The sequence below is a fragment of the Microcaecilia unicolor genome, chromosome 3 (assembly GCF_901765095.1).
Source record: "Microcaecilia unicolor chromosome 3, aMicUni1.1, whole genome shotgun sequence".
NCBI lineage: Eukaryota > Metazoa > Chordata > Amphibia > Gymnophiona > Siphonopidae > Microcaecilia > Microcaecilia unicolor.
Window position 1 is genome coordinate 382,545,958 of NC_044033.1, and position 19,396 is coordinate 382,565,353.

Below are 19,396 nucleotides of genomic sequence, written 5' to 3' on the forward strand. Positions count from 1 at the left end.
CGGTACCCATACGTGCCATCTTCAGCCCACGTGGCCGGCCCATAGTAATGAATGATACGTTCTGGTGGCCACTCGTTGTCCTTCCAGTCTCCTATCTGGACCTTGGGCTTGCTGTCCCGAGGGGACCGTTTACGCCTGCCTATGTTTCCAGGCCCCTGTTCCATATAGAGAGGTATACCTAACGTCTCGCCTACGCGCAGGGGCAGGAGGAAGAAACTAGGTCGGACGGTGCCCAAGAGACAGGTGCCATACCAGCGGGCCGGGAGCTGTTCATAGGCCCTGCGACCGCAGATATAGTAGTAGCCCTCCGGGGCTATCCACTTAAGGGAGGCGTTTCCTCCGTATGTCCATGTTGTGTTCAAGGTGGGTTCAGTCCAGATGGGCTTCGGGGCGGGCAGGTTGTCCGTCTGCCACCAGGTATTTTGGCTTCCATTAAACTGAAGGACCCCCGTGCAAGCGGAATCTCCCACTGGTACAGAGAAACGCTTCAATGGCGCTCGGCTAGCGCAGAGGGCGCCTACGATATTGGTTCTCAGGGCCCATTCGTAGGGCCTCGGACGCCGGGGAAAGGTAATGTTGGTAGTATTGAGGGCGTCCCACATGTGCTGGTGAATCTCCTTCGCCTCCCAGGGCCATTGCTCACCCATATCGGTGCCTCCGCAGACGAAACAATTGGCGATTCCTAGGGAGAGGGCAATGTTTTCGGCCAGGTTGAGGAACATGTTCCGAGCTTCGGGAGAAATGGGGAACTTAGTCGCTGCCTCTTCAGCGCGAGCAATTTCGTCGAATACATCCTGGTACCCGACAACCGTGGTCTGGTAGTGTGTGGGTGCCTTCTCCTCAAGGCTCTGGCTGATGGTGATGAAGGTTATAGGGTCCGTTCCGGTCCCGTCAATGCCAAAACCCCAAGTTTGTCTCCAGGGGGTCCCAGGTCCCCTCAGCGGCCATTCAAGGAGCACGGTGTTGCCAGAGCCCCTGCGAATTTCACCTAGACCGGGACATCCGGGGTATCCACCTCCTGTGTAGGCACACACTCGTTCCCATCCCGAGGTCCGGGTGTCTGGTAACCAAGACCAAGGGGATCCATATCTTCCATCTAAGGTAAGGGGGCAAACATACTTGTGATCATTCGCGTAGGCCTTGCGCCAAGCTAGACTTCCGCACTTGTGGGACCAGGGGTGCCTGTCTATAGCAACACAAACGTCAAAGATAAGGGTAGCCACAGTTTGAGTACCACCTGCAATAATGCGGGTGGAATTTACGTAATACAGGACGCCATCTCCCTGGACTCCCATAGATCCGACATACTGAGGGAGCCCCACACTGAGGGTGACGTTGTAGTATCTTGGTTTGACCGGGCTATGGCAGATAGTGAGGTTGTTCTGGAGGCACCTGTGAAACTGTTGGAGTCCAGTCGGGGTCGTAATGGCACAAACCGGAAGGGACCGGCAACCGCCTTCCGGAGGCTGTGATTGATGAATGAGGATGGTGACCAGGTGATACCCCCCCTCCATGCGGTGACGTACTGAGCGCAAGCACTCAGTACAGTTCTGGCTCAGGGTGGTGTGATGGCTCGGGACTGAGCAAAGGAGGAGGAGTAGGTTCAGCATCATATATACGGTGGGAGGTATCCGAGCCTTTGCAGTAAGAAGATAATGAGGCTCAGGATGAAGGCTGCAATAAACACAGAGCCAAAGACACAGTGGGTCCAAAAGCTGAGCTCCTGTTGCTGGGCAGGCATGGACCCGGTTCACTTCCTCGTCAGGGTCAGCCGTAGTGGAGCGTCAGGATGTTGGCGGGCAGTCCAAACTTTGGGTGTGCCGCCGGTAGGTGCAGCGGGTTTCAGCCTGGTCCAATGTATCCACACGGGACTTCCTGCAATTTTAACAGCGGTTGGGGTAGTTAGGAGAACAAGGGAGGGCCCTTTCCACTTGGGCTTTAGACAGTCAGATTCATCCCATTCCTTTACCCAGACTTCATCCCCCACCCTAAACTGGTGTGTAGGACTAGTAAGGACCAGGGGACCTACACTCTCAGTGTACTGTTGGATGTCCTGCACTACCTCACGCAGGGCCTTCATCTGTTTCACTAAGGAGTTCTCGCCCTGTATCTGCAAGGAGTCGGGAAAGGAGGGTAGTGGTGGTGGCCTGGCGTACATCATCTCGTAAGGAGTAAGGCCCGGCACCTAAGATGCAGCAAGACCAGTGGGAGCAGGTCGGGCCATTTGGCTTTGGCCTCTTGGCATAGCTTGGCTAGCTGGTTCTTCAGGGATCGGTTAGCTCTCTCCACTATTCCACTGCTCTGGGGTCTCCAAGCACAAGTTGCGCATTGGCTGGAAGCATTTTTGGTCCACAGGGACAGTTTGTTGATGTAGTAGGTCTTCTCGAGTAGGCGCCCCAGGGCGTCCCTGCCCAGGTGGGTGCGGTCGTGAGCCTCCTTGGCCACCGTCCAGGCCAAGGCTTCGGGTATCCATATGCGCCCATCCTGTAGTACCCACCAGCCATTGCGTGACTCCAGGCCCTCTTGCCGGGCCCACTCAGTCTCTTGTGGGGCATAGATGGGGGTCTCCGTGGGGAGGTGAACGACGAGTACGGGGTCAGGGGAATGAGAGAGGTAAGGGAGTTGACTTGCCCTTTTTGCGGCATCATCCGCCCGTTGGTTTCCCCGGGCAATAGGGTCCATCCGGCCGGTGTGGGCCCTGCAATGCATCACAGCTACTTTCTTTGGCTTCCACACTGACTCGAGTAGTTGACAGATCTCAGTGGCGTTTGCGAGTCCCTTCCCTTCAGCGGTTAGATATCCTCTCTCTTTGTACAAGGCCCCGTGCACCTGGAGGGTGAGGAAGGCGTATTTGGAATCTGTGTAGATGTTAACAACCTTTTCTTCAGCCCACAGGAGGGCTCTGGTGAGGGCAATCAGTTCCGCCTTCTGGGCTGACGTTCCGGGCGGCAGAGCCATAGCCTCGATCACATGGTCCTCAGACACGACAGCATAGCCAGCTCTTCGAATTCCCTCTATCACCTGGCTGCTTCCATCGGTGAAAAGGGTGATGCCCCCTTGCCAGGGTTGGTCCTTGAGGTCAGGTCTGCTAGAATGCACAGTGGCCATTACCTCCTCACAGTCGTGGAGTGGTGGTTCAGGGGCCGGAAGGAGGGTGGCGGGATTAAGGTTGGTTGTATCCAGGATCCGCACCTCCGGATTTTCGCACAGGAGGGCTTGGTATTTAACCAATCGGGAGTTGGTCATCCATCTGGGTCCGTGGCTCTCGAGTAGGCCGCGGATGGTGTGGGGTGTAGTCACAAAAAGTGTTTGGCCAAACGTGAGTTTATTGGCCTCGTGTATCAGCAGACAGGCCGCCGCAATGCTTCGGAGACAGCCCGGCCATCCTCGTGCCACGTTGTCCATGCCCTTGGAGAGGTATGCTACAGGGCGTTGCCAGGTGCCGACCAGTTGGGTGAGGACTCCAAGTGCCAATCCCTTCTTTTCGTCGATGAACAAGTGGAACGGCTTAGTCACGTCTGGCAGTCCGAGCGCTGGTGGGGCCACAAGGGCCTCCTTGAGGTCCTGAAGGGCTTTCAGTTCGTGTTTCTCCCACTGGAGATTTTGGCCCTCGAGTTCGGGTCCTTTCAGTTTGGCGTACAAGTCTTGGGTCAGGACAGCGAAGTTGATGACCCAGATCCGGCAGTATCCAGCGGCTCCGAGGAGTGCCCGCAATTCCTTCTTATTCGCAGGGGTGGGTTGGTTGCGAATGGCTTGGGTTCGGGGGGTACCGAGCCTTCGGGTTCCTTCTCGGAGGCGAAACCCCAGATACTCGACTTCGATCTCGCATATCTGGGCCTTTTTGCGACTGGCCCGGTACCCCTGGGCTTCCAGGGTTTTCAAGAGGTAAAGGGTAGCTTCTGCACAGTCCGTGTACGTTTCACGGGCCACCAACAGGTCATCCACGTATTGGACGACCGGCCCGTACTCGTCCTGGTACGTTTTCAGGTCCTGAGCAAGTTGGTTCCCAAAGAGGGTAGGCGAGTTCTTGAACCCCTGGGGAAGCCGGGTCCATGTGAATTGCTGCTTATTCCCAGTCTGTAAGTCTTCCCACGTGAAGGCAAACAACTTCTGGCTGTCGGCAGCAAGAGGAATGGAGAAGAAGGCGTCCTTCAAATCAATGACACTATACCACTTGGTCTGGGATGGCACTTGGGCTAGGATGGAGTAGGGATTCGGTACGAGGGCAACTATGTCGGCCACCTGGTTGTTGACCTTCCTCAGGTCTTGGACGGGCCTGTACTCTGATGTTCCTGGCTTCTTCACGGGCAGTAATGGGGTGTTCCAAGCAGATCTGACCGGTTTAAGGACCCCTTGTTGAAGGAGTTTCTGTAGGTGTGTTTGCATACTATGCCGGGCTGCATAAGGGATGTGATATTGTCCTTGGTTGACAACTTGAGCATTTGGTTTGAGCTCAATCCAGATGGGGATGGCGTTAGCGGCCAGCCCACCGGGGTTCACTTCTGCCCATACGTCGGGTACCCCCGCCATTAGGTCTCTCCTCTGCCGTGCGAAAGGGGTGTCCTGGCAGTAACGACAGTCGTCAGGGCCTGCAATCAGGGGGGCGTGTAGTCTCCATTCTTCCCGCACCGGGCAGATGAGCGTCACCGGTTGGTCTTCAAAATGAGCTTCCACTTCACCCGTGGGTTTAAACTTCAAGGTGGCTTGGAGTTTGCACAGTAGGTCGCGGCCAATCAGGGGGACTGGACATTCGGGGATATGGATGAACTGGTGAGACACCATCGTCCCTCTGATCTGGACTTGGTGTTCCTTGAGGAGGGGAGCCGTGAGTGACTTCCCAGAGGCACCCACAATCGGTATGGTTTCTTTCGTGGCCGGGGCGATGGCAGTGGTGATAACAGATCGCTGGGCCCCAGTGTCTAGGAGGGCCTTCATCAATTGCGTCCCCACTCGGATTTCCACCAGAGGGTCAGTGGGGACTCTGCCCTCCCGGTCCCTTCATGCCGTGCGGTCCCGGGTCGCGTCAAGGGCCATCTGCCATTCTTGGTTTTCGGTACGCCCCCGGCCTCGGCCCCGTCCTCGTCGTCCTTGTCTGGGGCCTCGTGGGCGATCATCGTCCTCCTCCTTTCTCTTCTGGTCTCGTGGCTTCTCCGGGCAGTCCTCCCACCAGTGCCCTTCTTCTCGGCAATTGGCGCACTGATCGCGTCCTATGGGGGACCGTGCTCCCCGGCCCCTTCGGCCTCTGCCCTTGCCACGCGGTCTAGACCCCAGGCGTTCTTCCAGCACCGTGGCCAGCACATCCGCATTCTCGCGCATCCGTCTGGTTGACTCCTTCCGGGCTTCGGTCTTCTCTTCCTGATCGCGGTATCCGAATACACGATCAGCTATAGCTTTCAGTTGGCTGATACTCATTCCTTCAAATCCTTCAGTTCTCTGGAGTTTTCTTCTTATGTCTGGTGCTGACTGACTAACAAAACTCATGACCACTGTAGGGACGTTTTTGGGATCTTCGGGATTTATCGGGCTATGTCTCCTAAATGCGTCCATAAGGCGTTCGAGGAAATCCCCTGGGCTTTCATTCTTCTGCTGGACTACATTGTGGATTTTACCCATATTGGTAATCTTCTGTTTCCCCTTTCTTAGGGCCGCCAGGTATGCCTGCTGATACCGGCGGATGACGGTTTGGCCCTCATCGGTCCGGTAGTCCCACGCAGGGACCGCGGTGGGCACTTCCGTGTCTAAGAGGTTCTGCAAGTTGGCATGGCCCGGGTTGGCATCCCGAACGGCTTGTTCCATATTCTGTTGTAGGAGACGACGTTCTTCAGTGGTTAGAATGTGGGCGCTCAATTGCCTGAGGTCACCCCATGTGGGATTATAACTGTATATGATGCCTTCCACCAGCTCTATCAGCTGTTCGGGTTTCTGGTCATACAAAGGCCCATGCAGTTTCCAGTTATATAGGTCGGCACTGGAGAAGGGAACGTGGCTGTAGACGGTCGACTGGATGGGCTGGGCTCCTGCCGCCGGGTTAGGGGTATAGGTCGTAGACTGCCGGACCGGATATAGGTCGGTCACTTCCGCTCTCCGGCTAGAAGGGAGGGTGCTTATCGGACTCGATTGGGGGAATCGAGTAATTTTCTTTACTACCCTTTGGCTCTTCCTGGAGGTTGCAGGACCTGCACCTGTTGACTCGGGTGTGTTTGGCCGGGAAGTGTCTTCAGCGTCCGACCCGGACTCGGAGGCCTCGGCGTTATCCTGGCCCTCTGGCAAGTCCGCGAGGTCGGGATATATGGGGGCGTAGGGAGGGGGCGCAGCATCGTCTTCGTAGGCCTCCGTCGTAGCAAGTATTGGGGCCTTCGGAGGTATCTTTTCGGGCGAGCCCTGAACTTTCCCTCGGGTTCCCTTCAGGGATTTCGTTCTGGGAAGTGTACTGGTAGTACGGGGCGTGGCCTTGGCCTTAGTGCTGGTAGTGCGGGGCGTGGTCTCTGGGGCTTCAATGCTGGGGGCGGTCGGCCTTATGGGGGCGGTCCCTGCGGCCTTCAGGACGGCAACGGTTGCCGGGGTTTGGAGAGTGAAGGCATGGGTCTGCAGGGCTTTCAGGGCTTTAAGTTTAGTTTTCCGGCCCTTTCTCTGGTTCACCACCATAAGGGCAGCTTTTTCTACCTTACGTTGGGCCCAGTCCGGCGGGTTCCGGACTACATCCAACCACGCTTCTATATAACGGAATGTCCTCGGGACAGCCTGGGTTCCCCTCAACTATAACAATATTCATGACCGCCGCCACCTTTTCATACTCAAATGACCCTTCCGGGGGCCATTCAGCAATCCCTAGCCCAGGCCACATAAATTGACATCGCTGTATCATCCCGGCCCTACTACATTTATCTTGGTCGAACACTTCGCTAAAGTGTTCCGTCATTAAGTCTAACGGTGTGGATCCACCCCCGCCCATCCTAACCTGAGTGCCAAAGGATAGGAGACAGACAAAGGGGGAAAAGGATGGTGGAGGAGTAAGGGGTCTCGTTCCACCGGACACAAAAGGGTCAACACTCGGCCTGACCGGGACGTGGTCGCCCAGCCCGGAAATGCAAGCCCACACACACAACTTTCATACGCCACAAGAAACCCTCCCGTTCGGTTTCTTCGCCCAAAAGCCTAGTGAGGTTTCGGGACCTAGTCCGTATTAGTCACTGGCTAAGAGGGTGATCAAGCCTCTTCTTCGGCCCCTTACTGGGCCGGTCACTACGCTGAGTATACTCGCCTGTCCGTCGTCGTTGCAGGCCGCGCCGTCGTACGCGTCTCTCCGGAGAGAAAAAAAGAAGAAAAGAAAAAAAAAAGAAAAAAGAAAGATGCCTTGCCGGAACCACACAGCCCCACTTCCAGTCGGCTGGAATCGATCGGCCCTCCGCCGGGAGATGGACGCTGAAGTCAGCGGTGGCCACTCACCACCTTCTCGGGAGGGGGGTCGGGGACCCAATCCGGCTGCAGTGGGGAGGGGAAAGAATATAATCCGATTTCCCTTTTGTACTCCTGGCTGGGCTCGCCACTGAAACAGGCTCGTAAATCAGGAGACGAAAGGCAAATTGGTTCCAAGACAATGCAACTTTTATTGCTAGCAATGAACAGCACTGAGTTCTCTCTCAGGATACTGTCCGACAGAAATCATCCGACACTTACATTTATACTTCCCCCTATACATCACAGTTGACATGCGCAGTACACATTTGTAGTTCTCACATTACACATTTGTAGTTCACAGTACATACACACGTCATAATACTGAAATGATACTGGCTAGGGAAACGAAACTTAGCGTTCTGCTCTACACACACACATAATACAATGCTCCTTTCTGGCTGAGGAGATAAGGTTCGTTAAGCACAGAGATGCAGGGTGGGGGTTGGCAACACCCTCCAAGGCCATCTATTCACATAGCATCTATAGGCAGGCAGGTTTCTGTGTGCAAGCCTTGCTGACTCAAATTACAAGCTGTTGATCTAAAGCATCTGCATTCTGTCTCCCTCGGATAGGCATTAAGGCAGCAGGAGCTGGTTAAGGCACAATACAAGAGAACTTAAATGCCCAATACATTCAAGTATGGAGTATGCCCCATAAGGGCAGAAACAGAGGTAGTAAAAGTCCATCAGTAGTATGCACAGAGCTTGAGGTGGGCTCCTTGGTCTAGTAGTATCCAGTGTTCAGTGGTCCACTCCTACACTTATAAATAGTAAGTCTGATTATTAAGCACCTGATTCTCATAACATGATGTCTGCTTTGGTGGCTGCACGAAAACAAGGAGTCCCTATAACCAGCTCCTCCCAATGACACAATGATTTAAAATTTAGAACAAATTAGTACTCTAAGCGATGAAACCAATATTGGCACGTTTAAAAATGTAAGTGAGATCAAATAAAAATGCTACCAACAATACTGAACAACAATGTGGATAGAGCAACTCACTCACACCTCCTTGCTTGTTCTGCCACGGTTAATTTGTTAAAGCAGTACTACTACTGGCACACATTAGCAAGAGCAGGCTGCTTCAGCCAATCCCAGGGGCCTTCCTTCATCCTGTCCCTCCCCCAAGGGCTGAAGGAAGGCCCTCCAGGATTGGTTGAAGCAGCCTGTTCCTACTGATGTGTTCCAGCACTGTTTTTAAAAGATTAATTGCGGCAATAGAAGAAGCAAGGAGGTTCGGGGAGGGGGGGGAGGGAGGACAAAGAGTGCAAGCACAGAGAGGTGCTTCATGGGGTAGGGCTTGGCAGTGGGGTGAGAAGATGCCACAGCCATAGGGGAGGAGGTTGATGCCACTGTCAGAAGGGGGACCTGAGTCATCCGAGCCCAGATTTTGGGAGCTCCCAACTGGCTCCCAAAATTCTTAAAAAACTAAGAAACAGCTCTCATGAGCCAGCTCCAGCACACCACTGAGTTAAAGCCCTTAGAAAGTCCACTCAGCTTTTTGTTTCTTTTGACCCAAACAGGAAGAGGATTGCCATTGGCAAATGCACTCTCTCAAATTTGCTAGTGGGCTGCATTTCTTACACATGTGCGGGCTGAACTGACTTTAGAGGGTCATGTCACAGCTCATAATTTCAGTAGCCTACTTGAGATCAGCCTCCATAAGAGATTTGCAGAGCTGCAATGTGGTCTTTGGTTCACACATTCTCTTCACGTTATTGTAGTTGGAGCAGGACTCTCAAGGTGGCAGGACAGTCCTTCAGAATTTATTTGTGGTTTAGAATCCAACTCCACTTTCTAGGCCCATGTCATTCTGCTCTAGGCCGCTTTTGCAAAAGAAAAACAACCCCACAGGTTCATAAAGTTAAGCCTTGTGTGATAATGTGGTCAAGGGTGTGGCTTTGATGGGACACAAACTCAGTCAGACACATAGGGCTTGCAAGAAAAAGGGAAAATATTTTATTATTTCACTCAGCATGTGCACCCCTATTACTTCACAGGTTTTAGACCAGCATAATTACAATCTGTTTTCTCTCTGGTTCCTCAGATATCACTGTCCCCATAATCTCTTTTGGGCTGGCTGCTCAGCCTAGCCCAACAGTGTTCATTAACCCCTTCCTGGGTTCCCTCTGGACATGCATCAAAACAATTCAAGGTTCTCTCGTACCTTGATAGTCTTTCCACATACTTTCTGCAGGGTTAAGCTTGAGCCACACTGTTTCCCTGATCCTCTCCTACAGTACCGCAGCTTATCTTAAAGTGGAGTCCTCTTCTCTCTTGAAGGCTGTGGCATAGCTATGGGTGGGCCTGGGTGGGCACGGGCCCACCCATTCTTGCTTAGGCCCACCCAGCTGCAGCACCACACTGCTCTCTTTCCCCTTCTCCTCCACAGTGTCCTGGCATCTGCACTCCTGTCTCTGAACTCCTTCCCTCCCCGATGTTGGTACAGGTGTCCTCGGTGCCTGCAGCAATCCATTTCTGCTGCTTGTGCTGGCCCCACAGGGTTCTATCAGCTGCGTTCTGCCAGACAAGAAACAGGCAATGACCTCAGCGAGGGCGGGACATGGCAGATGGAAGCCTATGGGGCTGGTGCAAGCAGCAAGAATGATCGTTGCAGGCACCGAGGACGCCCGTACCAACATCAGGGAAGGATGGAGTTCAGAGACAGGAGCTCAGATGCCGGGACACCGCGGAGGAGAGGAAAAAGATGTGGGGTATGTGAAAAACCCCCTCTTATGTTCTTAAAAAATACCTCCGGGAAGATATTTGTGGTGTGGTGGTGGGGGGAGGGGGCATGTGTGAGTGTAAGGGCCCATCCAATTTACCTCAGTGCCCATCCAAAATACTGAGTCTGGCTACTCCTCTCCCTGAAACTCTCTCCTCTAAACCTCTGTATCGGGGCCTCCCTGATCTATGCAGTCTCAGAGCTTTTAGCTCTCTTCTGTTTTAGCCCTACCCTCTGACTCAGGCTCAGTCTTGCACCACCTGCAGCCTCCACCTCGGCAGTAGAGAATGACACGGGGATAAAATTTGTCCTCATCCCCGCCCCGTCCCCGTGGGTTCTATCTCAGGCCCCACCCCATCCCTGCAGGCCCTGTCACCGTCCCCGCTCCGTCCCCTCAGGTTCTGTCCCTTTCCTGCCTCATCCACATGGGCTCTGTTCTCATCTGCAGAAGCCTCAAACATTTATGATTTTATATTTAAATCTTTGTATTAAAGTATTAAAAGGAACAATATGTTGTGCAATTGTGTATAAATTACAAATAGAAAACAATAATAACAATGAGTAGCTATAATAAACCCTCCCACCACCAACACCACCACCACCCTCTACCCTTCTAACCCCAGCAATAGCTGACTTCTACTACCCCATGAAATCCTAATCCACCCTGTTAAAATGTCCAGAGATACAAAATACAACTCGTTCTGTATGCCCCAGAGGGGAGAAATATACTCTATGAAGTACTGTTATGATTTTTTAATCTGTAGATGAATGAGGAGTCATCAACAATCTCAGGATTCAGCCTAGCTCTCCTGTCTTCCACAGTCCCTCCTGCAATAGAAGATGTCTTCTTAGAAGATGTGTTGGTAGCAGGATGTACAGGATCCCCCATGCAAATTTAGTTGTGGCCAGCATGTTTGCTTGTTTTTCCAAAAAATAAAAATATTGTCGTCTGCGTCAATCAAACATAAATAACAGTCCAGTTCATTAAGAGGCTTCAAAGTAGAAAGTGACACGGGGACAAAGTTTGTCCCCATCCTCATCCCCGCGGGATCTGTCCCCGCCCCATCCTCGCGTTTACCGCGGATCCCCATCCCTGTGTCATTCTCTACTGGGCAGTCTAACGCCATATGCCTAAAAGGGGCTGAACCACACCAGTGAGGGAGTGTTTCCTGCCCCTCTGCCACTCACTCCCTCGCACCTTGCCTGTTGTAAAGCTCTCAGTTTAATATACCTTTTTTGTTGAAGGCAGTCTGTAGCTAGGGAGTCCTATATGTGAGACTATGATATCCTGCTTGGGTACAGTGGATTTCTGGTGAGTTTTGGAGGGCTCACAATTTCCACTAGTCTTCCAGATCCTAATCGCTGTGCTGGTTTGCTTTGTATCTGCGGCTGGAGGCGGCTGTGTGAGACCCCTGATGCAGGCCAGTGTGGCCGAAACACGATTCGTGTCGGGCTTTTATTGATTTTAATAAAGATATAAGACTAGTCCCAAACATTGTTTGGGAAGAAATTACATGAGAGAGGACTCTTTTTTGGATCCACTGTGTGTACCTGGTGTTCTTCATTTCTCCTGTGGAGAGATCACCTTCTGTGGTTGTTTTGCCTCACAATTTCCACAACAAGTGTAGTAGGTAGGGGAGGTACGGGCCTGGGTTCACCTGTCTGCAGTGCACTGCATCCACTACTAGACTACACCAAGGACCTGCTTGCTGCTCTATTGGACCTGAGTATTACATCTGAGGCTGGCATAGAGACTGGTAAGTAATATTTTAAATCATATTTTTAGGTGGTAGGAGGGTGGGGGGGGGGGTCAGTGACCACTAAGGGAGTAAGGGGGGTCCCTCCAGTGGTCATCTGGTCATTTAGGGCACCTTTTCGTGCTTTATTCATTATAAAAACAGGTCTAGCTCAAAAATCTTAATTTTAGTCCTGGACAGTTTTGTTTTGTTCCATATGGCTGAAAAACATCCAATTGTTAGGAATGCCCAGATCTCACTCTTAACCACACCGCTGACATGCCCCCTTGTGATCTGAACGTACTTCTGATAGACTTCATAGAAAAACATCTAAAAATTTGGTTTTGAAAATACCAATTTGGACGTTTTTGTGTGAGAAACATCTAAGTGCAGATTTATGCCACTTTTTGGACATTTTTCTCTTTTGCAAATGAGTCCTATAATCTCACGAACCCTACCTCCTCTCCTTTGGAGTTGTATTTTATGTTAGAAAGAGGGGCATAATGGAACAGAAACGCCTATCTCCATGGGCGTTAATCTCCGAGAACGGGTCCGTGAAGGGGCGGACCGAACCGTATTATCGATAAAAAATAGACGCCCATGTTTTATTCGCCAATGTGTGAGCTGGGCGTTTTTGCTTTTCAGCGATAGTGGAAAAGGAAAGTGCCCAGCTCAAAAACGAATAAATCCAAGGCATTTGTTCGTGGGAGGGGCCAGGATTCGTAGTGCACTGGTCCCCCTCACATGCCAGGACACCAACCGGGCACCCTAGGGGGCACTTTTACAAAAACAAAAAAACAGGTAAAAGAGCTCCCAGGTGCATAGCACCCTTCCATTGTGTGTTGAGCCCCCCAAATCCCCCTCAAAACCCACTGCCCACAAGTCTACACCATTACTATAGCCCTAAGGGGTGAAGAGGGGCACCTACATGTGGGTACAGTGGGTTTGGGGGGGTTGGACGACTAATAAGCATTAAGCAGCACAATTGTAACAGGTAGGGGGGATGGGCCTGGGTCCACCTGCCTGACGTCCACTGCACCCCCTAACAACTGCTCCAGGGACCTGCATACTGCTGCCTGGGAGGAGGGTATGACATTTGAGGGTGAAAATAAAAAGTTGTGAAACATCATTTTTTTGTGGTGGGAGGGGGTTAGTGACCACTGGGGGAGTCAGGGGAGGTCATCCCCGATTCCCTCTGGGGGTAATCTGGTCATTTAGGGCACTTTTTGGGGCCTTATTCGTGAAAAAACAGGGTCCAGGAAAAGTGCCCTAAATTCTAGCTACAAACGCATCCATTATCGGCGAAGGGCGCCCATCTCTGTTCGGGTGATAACCACGCCCCAGTTCCGCCTTTGACACGCCTTCGACACGCCCCCGTCCACTTTGTCCGCATCCGCGACGGAGTGCAGTTGAAAGCGTCCCAAATTCGGCTTTTGATTATACCGCGTTATTCGTTTTTGTGAGATAAACGCCCATCTCCCGATTTAGGTCGGAACTTGGGCGTTTTTCTCGTTCGATTATAAGCTGGAAAGTCATCTAGCTAGGTCTCGCATGACAATAGCAGGTGGGAAGGCACACACATGCACAGTTCAACACTCTCTAAAGCTTTGAGTAAAGAAGCTGGAGATCTGTTCCTTGGGATGACATCACCCACATGTGAGACTATGGGGATCAGTTTCAAGAGAAAAACCATTTGAATGGATTTCTTCTCAAAATGTCCAAATCATTATTTTCAGACTCTGTTTTGCAGAAGTCTATGTATGCTTTTCGTCTACAGTGCGTCCAAATCACAATGGGGCGTGTTGGGGGCATTTTGAAGGTGGGATTAGGGCAGGCTTAGGGCAGGACTAACATTTGGACATGTTACAGCCATAATAGAACAAAACCAAAACATCTAGGGTGAAAACTTCAATGTTTTGGTCTAGACCTGTTTTTCTAACGAATAAGATACAAAAAGATGCCCTAAATGACCAGATGACCACTGGAGGGATTCAGGGATGACCCCACTTACTCCCCCAGTGGTCACTGGCCCCCTCCCACCCCCCAAAAAAATTTGAATAAAATGGTACTAGCCTCTGACAGCCCCAGATGTTATAGCCAGGTCTATTAGAGCAGTGTGCAGGTCCCTGCAATAGTGTAGTGGTGGGTACGGTGCACTGCAGACATGTGGACCCAGGCCCATATCTCCCCCTACGTGTTACACTTGTGGTGGAAACTGTGTACCCTCCAAAACTCACTAGAAACCCACTGTACCCACATACAGATGTCCCTTTCACCATAAGGGGTATTGTAGTGGTGTACAGTTGGGGGCAGTGGGTGTTGGGTGGGTTTTGGAGGGCTCAGCAGACAAGATAAGGGAGCAATGGTGAGATGTGTACCTGGGAGCATTTATATAAAATCCACAGCAATGCCCTCTATGGTGCCCCATTACTGTCCTGGGATGTCTGGGAAACCAGTCTGCTAAAAATGTTGGGCCCTCCTACATCCCAATGCCTTGATTTTCTCTGTTTCTCACTTGTGCGTTTTTTTTCCCGAAAATGACCTGAAAAGATAAACACATAGAGCACAAAACCTTGTTACAAATGGTATTTTCGAAAAAATAAAATAAAAATGAAGATAGACGTTTTGCTTTAACGAAAATGGTTACGTCTGCTATTCAGATTGAGACGTTTAGCACAAAATGTCCAAAATCCGACTTAGACGTCATATCAAAAATGCCCCTCTGTATCCTGCTGTCCTTGGAGAACACCTGCTCAGGTAAGTAACCTCATTTTATAGATATTTAAGTGGTGCTCATATATGATAACCTCTGAACTTAGTGTAGTAGCTTCACAGGAACACAGAGAAAACACATAAGCAAAGATGCTATTATAATGCCTTTGATTTGCCCCATGGTGTGACCACATCTTGAATGTTGTGTGCTGTTCAGGACACCACACCTCACAAAAGACAGAGCAGAATTCAATAAGGTGCAGAGAAGGGTGACCAAAATGATAACGGTGATGGGACAGCTCCATTATGATGAAAGGCTAAACAGGCTAGGGCTCTTCAACTTGGAGATATGATAAGGGTCTATAAAGTCCTGAATGGAATGAAACGGGAAGATGTGAATCACTTGTTTACACACAATGAAGTAACTAAGTAGTATATTTAGAAGAAATTGGAGAAAATATTTCTTCACTGAATGTAATTAAGCTCTGGAATTTGCTACCGGAGAATGTGATAAAAGTGTTTAGCATAGTGAGGTTTAAAAAAGGTTTGGACAAGTTCCTAAAAGAAAAGTCTATAAATGATCACTAAGGTAGAGCTGGGGAAATTCTTAATCCACTGCTTATTCCTAGGATATGCACAAAAAAAAAAATCAATTTTATTCTTTTGGGATTGCAAGGTATTTGGGACCTGTATTGACCACTGTTGGAAAAAGGATACCTAGCCTTGATGGATCTTTGGTCTGTTCCAGTATGGTGATAGTGCCTTTATGCAAACTCACAACCATCATCATTAATTCACCAGCAGTCATCCCATCAGAAGATTACCTACTCAGCTTTTTCTGCTCTTTCCATTTTTCATGGAAAGAGGGAAAGAGGGACAAATACATTGTCTGTGAATTTGGATTGCTTATGTTTTTAATTACTTTTTAAAATTCTGTTTTGTTTTTCAAATTAAATTTCTATAGTTGACATTTTAGGGATCATGTGCATTAACTAATTTGTTTTCCTGCTGAATTATTTTATTGCTGGTTCCATAAGTCATTATTAATCAGACCACTTCAGATAGAGGCTCCGCTGTAATAGTAATCTGACTGTTCTTTGTTCTCTCTCCAGTCCCTGGGAGTTTGGTCCTCCACCAGCAGACAAAGGGCAACTTTGATGATATTACCCTATACAGAGTCCTGTACAGTTGTTGTCACCCAGCTTAGGTTGATTTCTGCAGAAGAGAACTGCAGAACAGCCACCTGGTCCTTTCTATATTCTTTCATGAAGCATGATAGGCTGGATGCCCCTGCTAAGTAGAACGTGACCTTTGGGGCAAGTGTGTTGAGCACAGGCTTATCATTGGCCAACCCTATGTACCTGGACTGATCTGGAGGGCCTATATGAAAAGAGAAATTAGATCTTACCCACTAATTTTCTTTTCTTGAGTCCCATCAGACCAGTCCAGAACCTCTCCTACCAAGTTTACAGCCTGCTTGTTTGCTTAATGTAACTGGATAGAGAAATATGGTTGCCCTGCAAGATTTCTAATGAGGTTGTGATTCTCACTTTCAAATTCCTTAGAGCCTCAGGGATGGAGGCTGGCTCAGTTAACCATCTTGTTCAGACCTCTCTTGTTCAAAGGAGGTATTTATTTTAAAAATGTCTATTCCACTTAATCTATAGTTATTAGTATTGCTTTGATACAGGAATGGTAGGTGACTGAGGATTGCACAATACCATCTGCTCACAGTGTAGAATAAACCCATGCTTCTGGACTGGTCTTGAGGGACTAAAGTTAAAAATAAATTAAAAGGCAAGGCCTATTTTCTCCATATCACTATTATACACTCTATTTCTAATTTGTAGGAGCTGAAGATAAAAGATGACCAGTATGTGAAGGACTTGAAGAAACAGGCTGAGGACATTGATTTGTTGATTGAGAGGATGGAAGAGCAGATCAAGAATCTAACAAAAATTTACAGAGAAGAGCTCCTGCAAATTGAGGTAACAATAAGTGCATGGCAGGCCAGAGGCTGCAGCAAATAAGGATGAAAGAAACATCAAACAGAACCAGCCAGACAGATTCCCCTGGGTTTAAAAAAAATGCAATATCCCTTTCTTTAGTCAGAAAAAAATATATATTTTTTATCTTTTTCATTTTACTTAAAGCAGATGGAAGAAATTTCTAAACTTGGGTCAAAATTGTTTAAGGCATGAAGGGCAATTCTATAAATGAGGTGCCAACAGACACACACATTGTGTGTATAAATGTTTAGAATAATGACAAATACTCGTGTAGCTGCACACATATTAAATGCCAATATTCTACCTAAGCGCTTTTCCACAAATAGCATAGTGAGTATTTGTAAGAGGAGCATACATATGAGTGGAGCATAGGCAGGGCATAGGCGGATTCCCACTTAAGCACTAAGGGCCAGATGCACTAAACTAAACGAGCCATTAATGAGCCATTAACGAGCAAGTAGTAAACTGCAGCATGCACAAAAGGCTTCTCCGAGCCATTTTCTGATCACGGTAGCAGCTAACGAAAACGGAATGCAAATGATCCAAAGGCTATTAAAATAAGGCTATTATAATGAGATGCACTACCGTTTTCCGATTCCCCTTACCGTGGACAATCCAGGGGTGTAGCCAAACTTTGGTGGGAGGGGGGTCCAGCGCCCGAGGTGAGGGGGCACATTTTAGCCTCCCCCCCCCGGCGCCGCAGACCCCCCCCTGCCATTGCCGACCCCCCCCCCCCATTGCTGACCCGCCGCCACTTTTGACAACCTCCCGCCCTCTTGACCCCCCCCGCAAACCCTCCCCTGCCGTCGCCTACCTTCGGTTTTGCTGGCGGGGGACCCCCAATCCCCGCCAGCCGACGTCCGCTTCGTCCTGCAGTGAAAAAAGTCTTCTTTTGTTGCATGCTGACGTCGTGCAGGACATCAGACTCAGAGAACAGTTCTCTGAGTCTGATGTCCTGCACGTACAACATGCAGGACGTCAGCATGCAACAGAAGAACGAAGACTTTTTTCACTGCAGGACGAAGAGGACGTCGGCTGGCGGGGATTGGGGTCACCCGCCAGCAAAACCGAAGGTAGGCGACGGCGGGGGAGGGTTCGCGGGGGGAGAGGGTCGTCGGGAGAGGGGTCCAGGCGGAAATCTACGGGGGCCCAGGCCCCCTCAGGCCCCACATAGCTATGCCACTGGGACAATCTAACGGGAGGTCTGCACCTCTCGTTAGGCTGGGGCTGCTGTGAACGGGACCCATAGAGACCAATGGGAAAGCGCCTAACACCCATCTAAAAAAAAAAAAAGAACAAGCTGTGTGTCCCAAGTGCTCGTGAGGGACTTAAAAAAATTTTTTTTTAAAGTTATGGCACCTTCGCTATGCCTGTGGCAGTCCCTGCACCTCCCTGTGCCGCCTGGGAAAGGAAGACGACGACGACGCTCACCCCCTCCAAGGCCTGCTGCAGGAATGCTCCGATGCGGCTCGGGTTCCTCCCTTCCATGATCCCGGCTCAGCCTCCACCCCTGAGAGCCCACCCCAGGCAAGAAAAGTGCAGGAGAGCGCAGTTGAGGACGTCCATCGTCCACGTCTTTTTTTTTTTTTATTATTTTTTTATTTTATTTATTTATTAGTTTAAATCATTATTTCACAACAAATTATGATCATGTAATAGGCATTAACATCAGGAAAAGAAAAAAAAAGGAAAAATAAAATTTATAGCCATTTCGTCCACTAAAAATAAAGAAACATTGGTTCCAAGAATAAAGAAATACATATCAGAAGCAATTAAGTAAGTCCCACCAGTTGCTACCTAGGGGTTACTGATCCCAGCCTGCTATATTATGGTGGGCATATAACATTCATATCTACTCTAGCATCAAGAAATTCTTTTAACTGTTTAGGGTCAACAAATTGAAATTGTTTACCCTCAAGCATTAAATTACAAATACAAGGAAATCGTAAAGTGAAATTTATTCCCATGGCCAACACTCTCGGACGCATTTCCAAAAAGGCCCTGCGTCTAACTTGAGTGGGTCTTGAGAGGTCAGGAAAAACACGGACCTTTGATCCCATAAACAGATTTTCTAAGTGTCTTAGGGAAAGTCTTAATATTGCATTACGATCTGGCTCCAAAGCAAAAGTAACAAGCAAAGTAGACCTCTGTGTAACAATCTCCAGTGAGCTCTCTAGGAATGAAGTTAAATTCATTCCATCCCCTTTCCCTGGGAGATGTCCATCACCCCCTTGTGGGTTCCAGATATAATAGGCCCGTGTTATGGGGGGCAATGAATCCTTGTCCATTCCTAGAATGTCCACGATATATTTCTTAACCATTTCAATCGGTGAAATTAAAGGCGACTTAGGGAAGTTGAGAAACCTAAGATTAAGTCTCCGAATCTGATTCTCCAGGTATTCTGTCCGTTTATGAAGAAAAATATTATCCTTAATCAAAGCTGACTCCAAAGTTCCCCTCTCTTGTAATTTAATATGTAAATTTTCCAGTTTCAAGGCCTGTTGTGCTGATGCCTGTGCTTGGAGTAGCGCAGCTTGAGAAATAATTTTAATATGTTCAGTATTTTCTTTTATTGAAGGTTGCATAGAGACCTGAATATTATGCACCATGTCCCATAGTGACTCAAGTGTCACAATTGCAGGTTTAATCACGCCTAAATTTCCAGGAAAGGGTTGAGTCTGAATACCAACTTGCGAAAGTTTAGAAACAATTTCCAAAGGAAGTACCTGAGAGGCTGATTGAAGAAGTGTTTCTTT

General features: G+C 49.5%; 1 protein-coding gene across 2 annotated transcripts in view; it reads left to right on the forward strand.

Annotated features, from left to right (window-relative positions):
* The window catches only part of DRC1 (dynein regulatory complex subunit 1), a 232,807-nt gene that overhangs the window by 69,415 nt on the left and 143,996 nt on the right, over positions 1 to 19,396 (forward strand). For both annotated transcript variants that reach the window (XM_030198650.1, XM_030198651.1), the window contains exon 5: positions 16,482 to 16,619. In XM_030198650.1, coding sequence (XP_030054510.1) covers positions 16,482 to 16,619 — 138 coding nt within the window. The remainder of the gene's footprint in view (positions 1 to 16,481; positions 16,620 to 19,396) is intronic.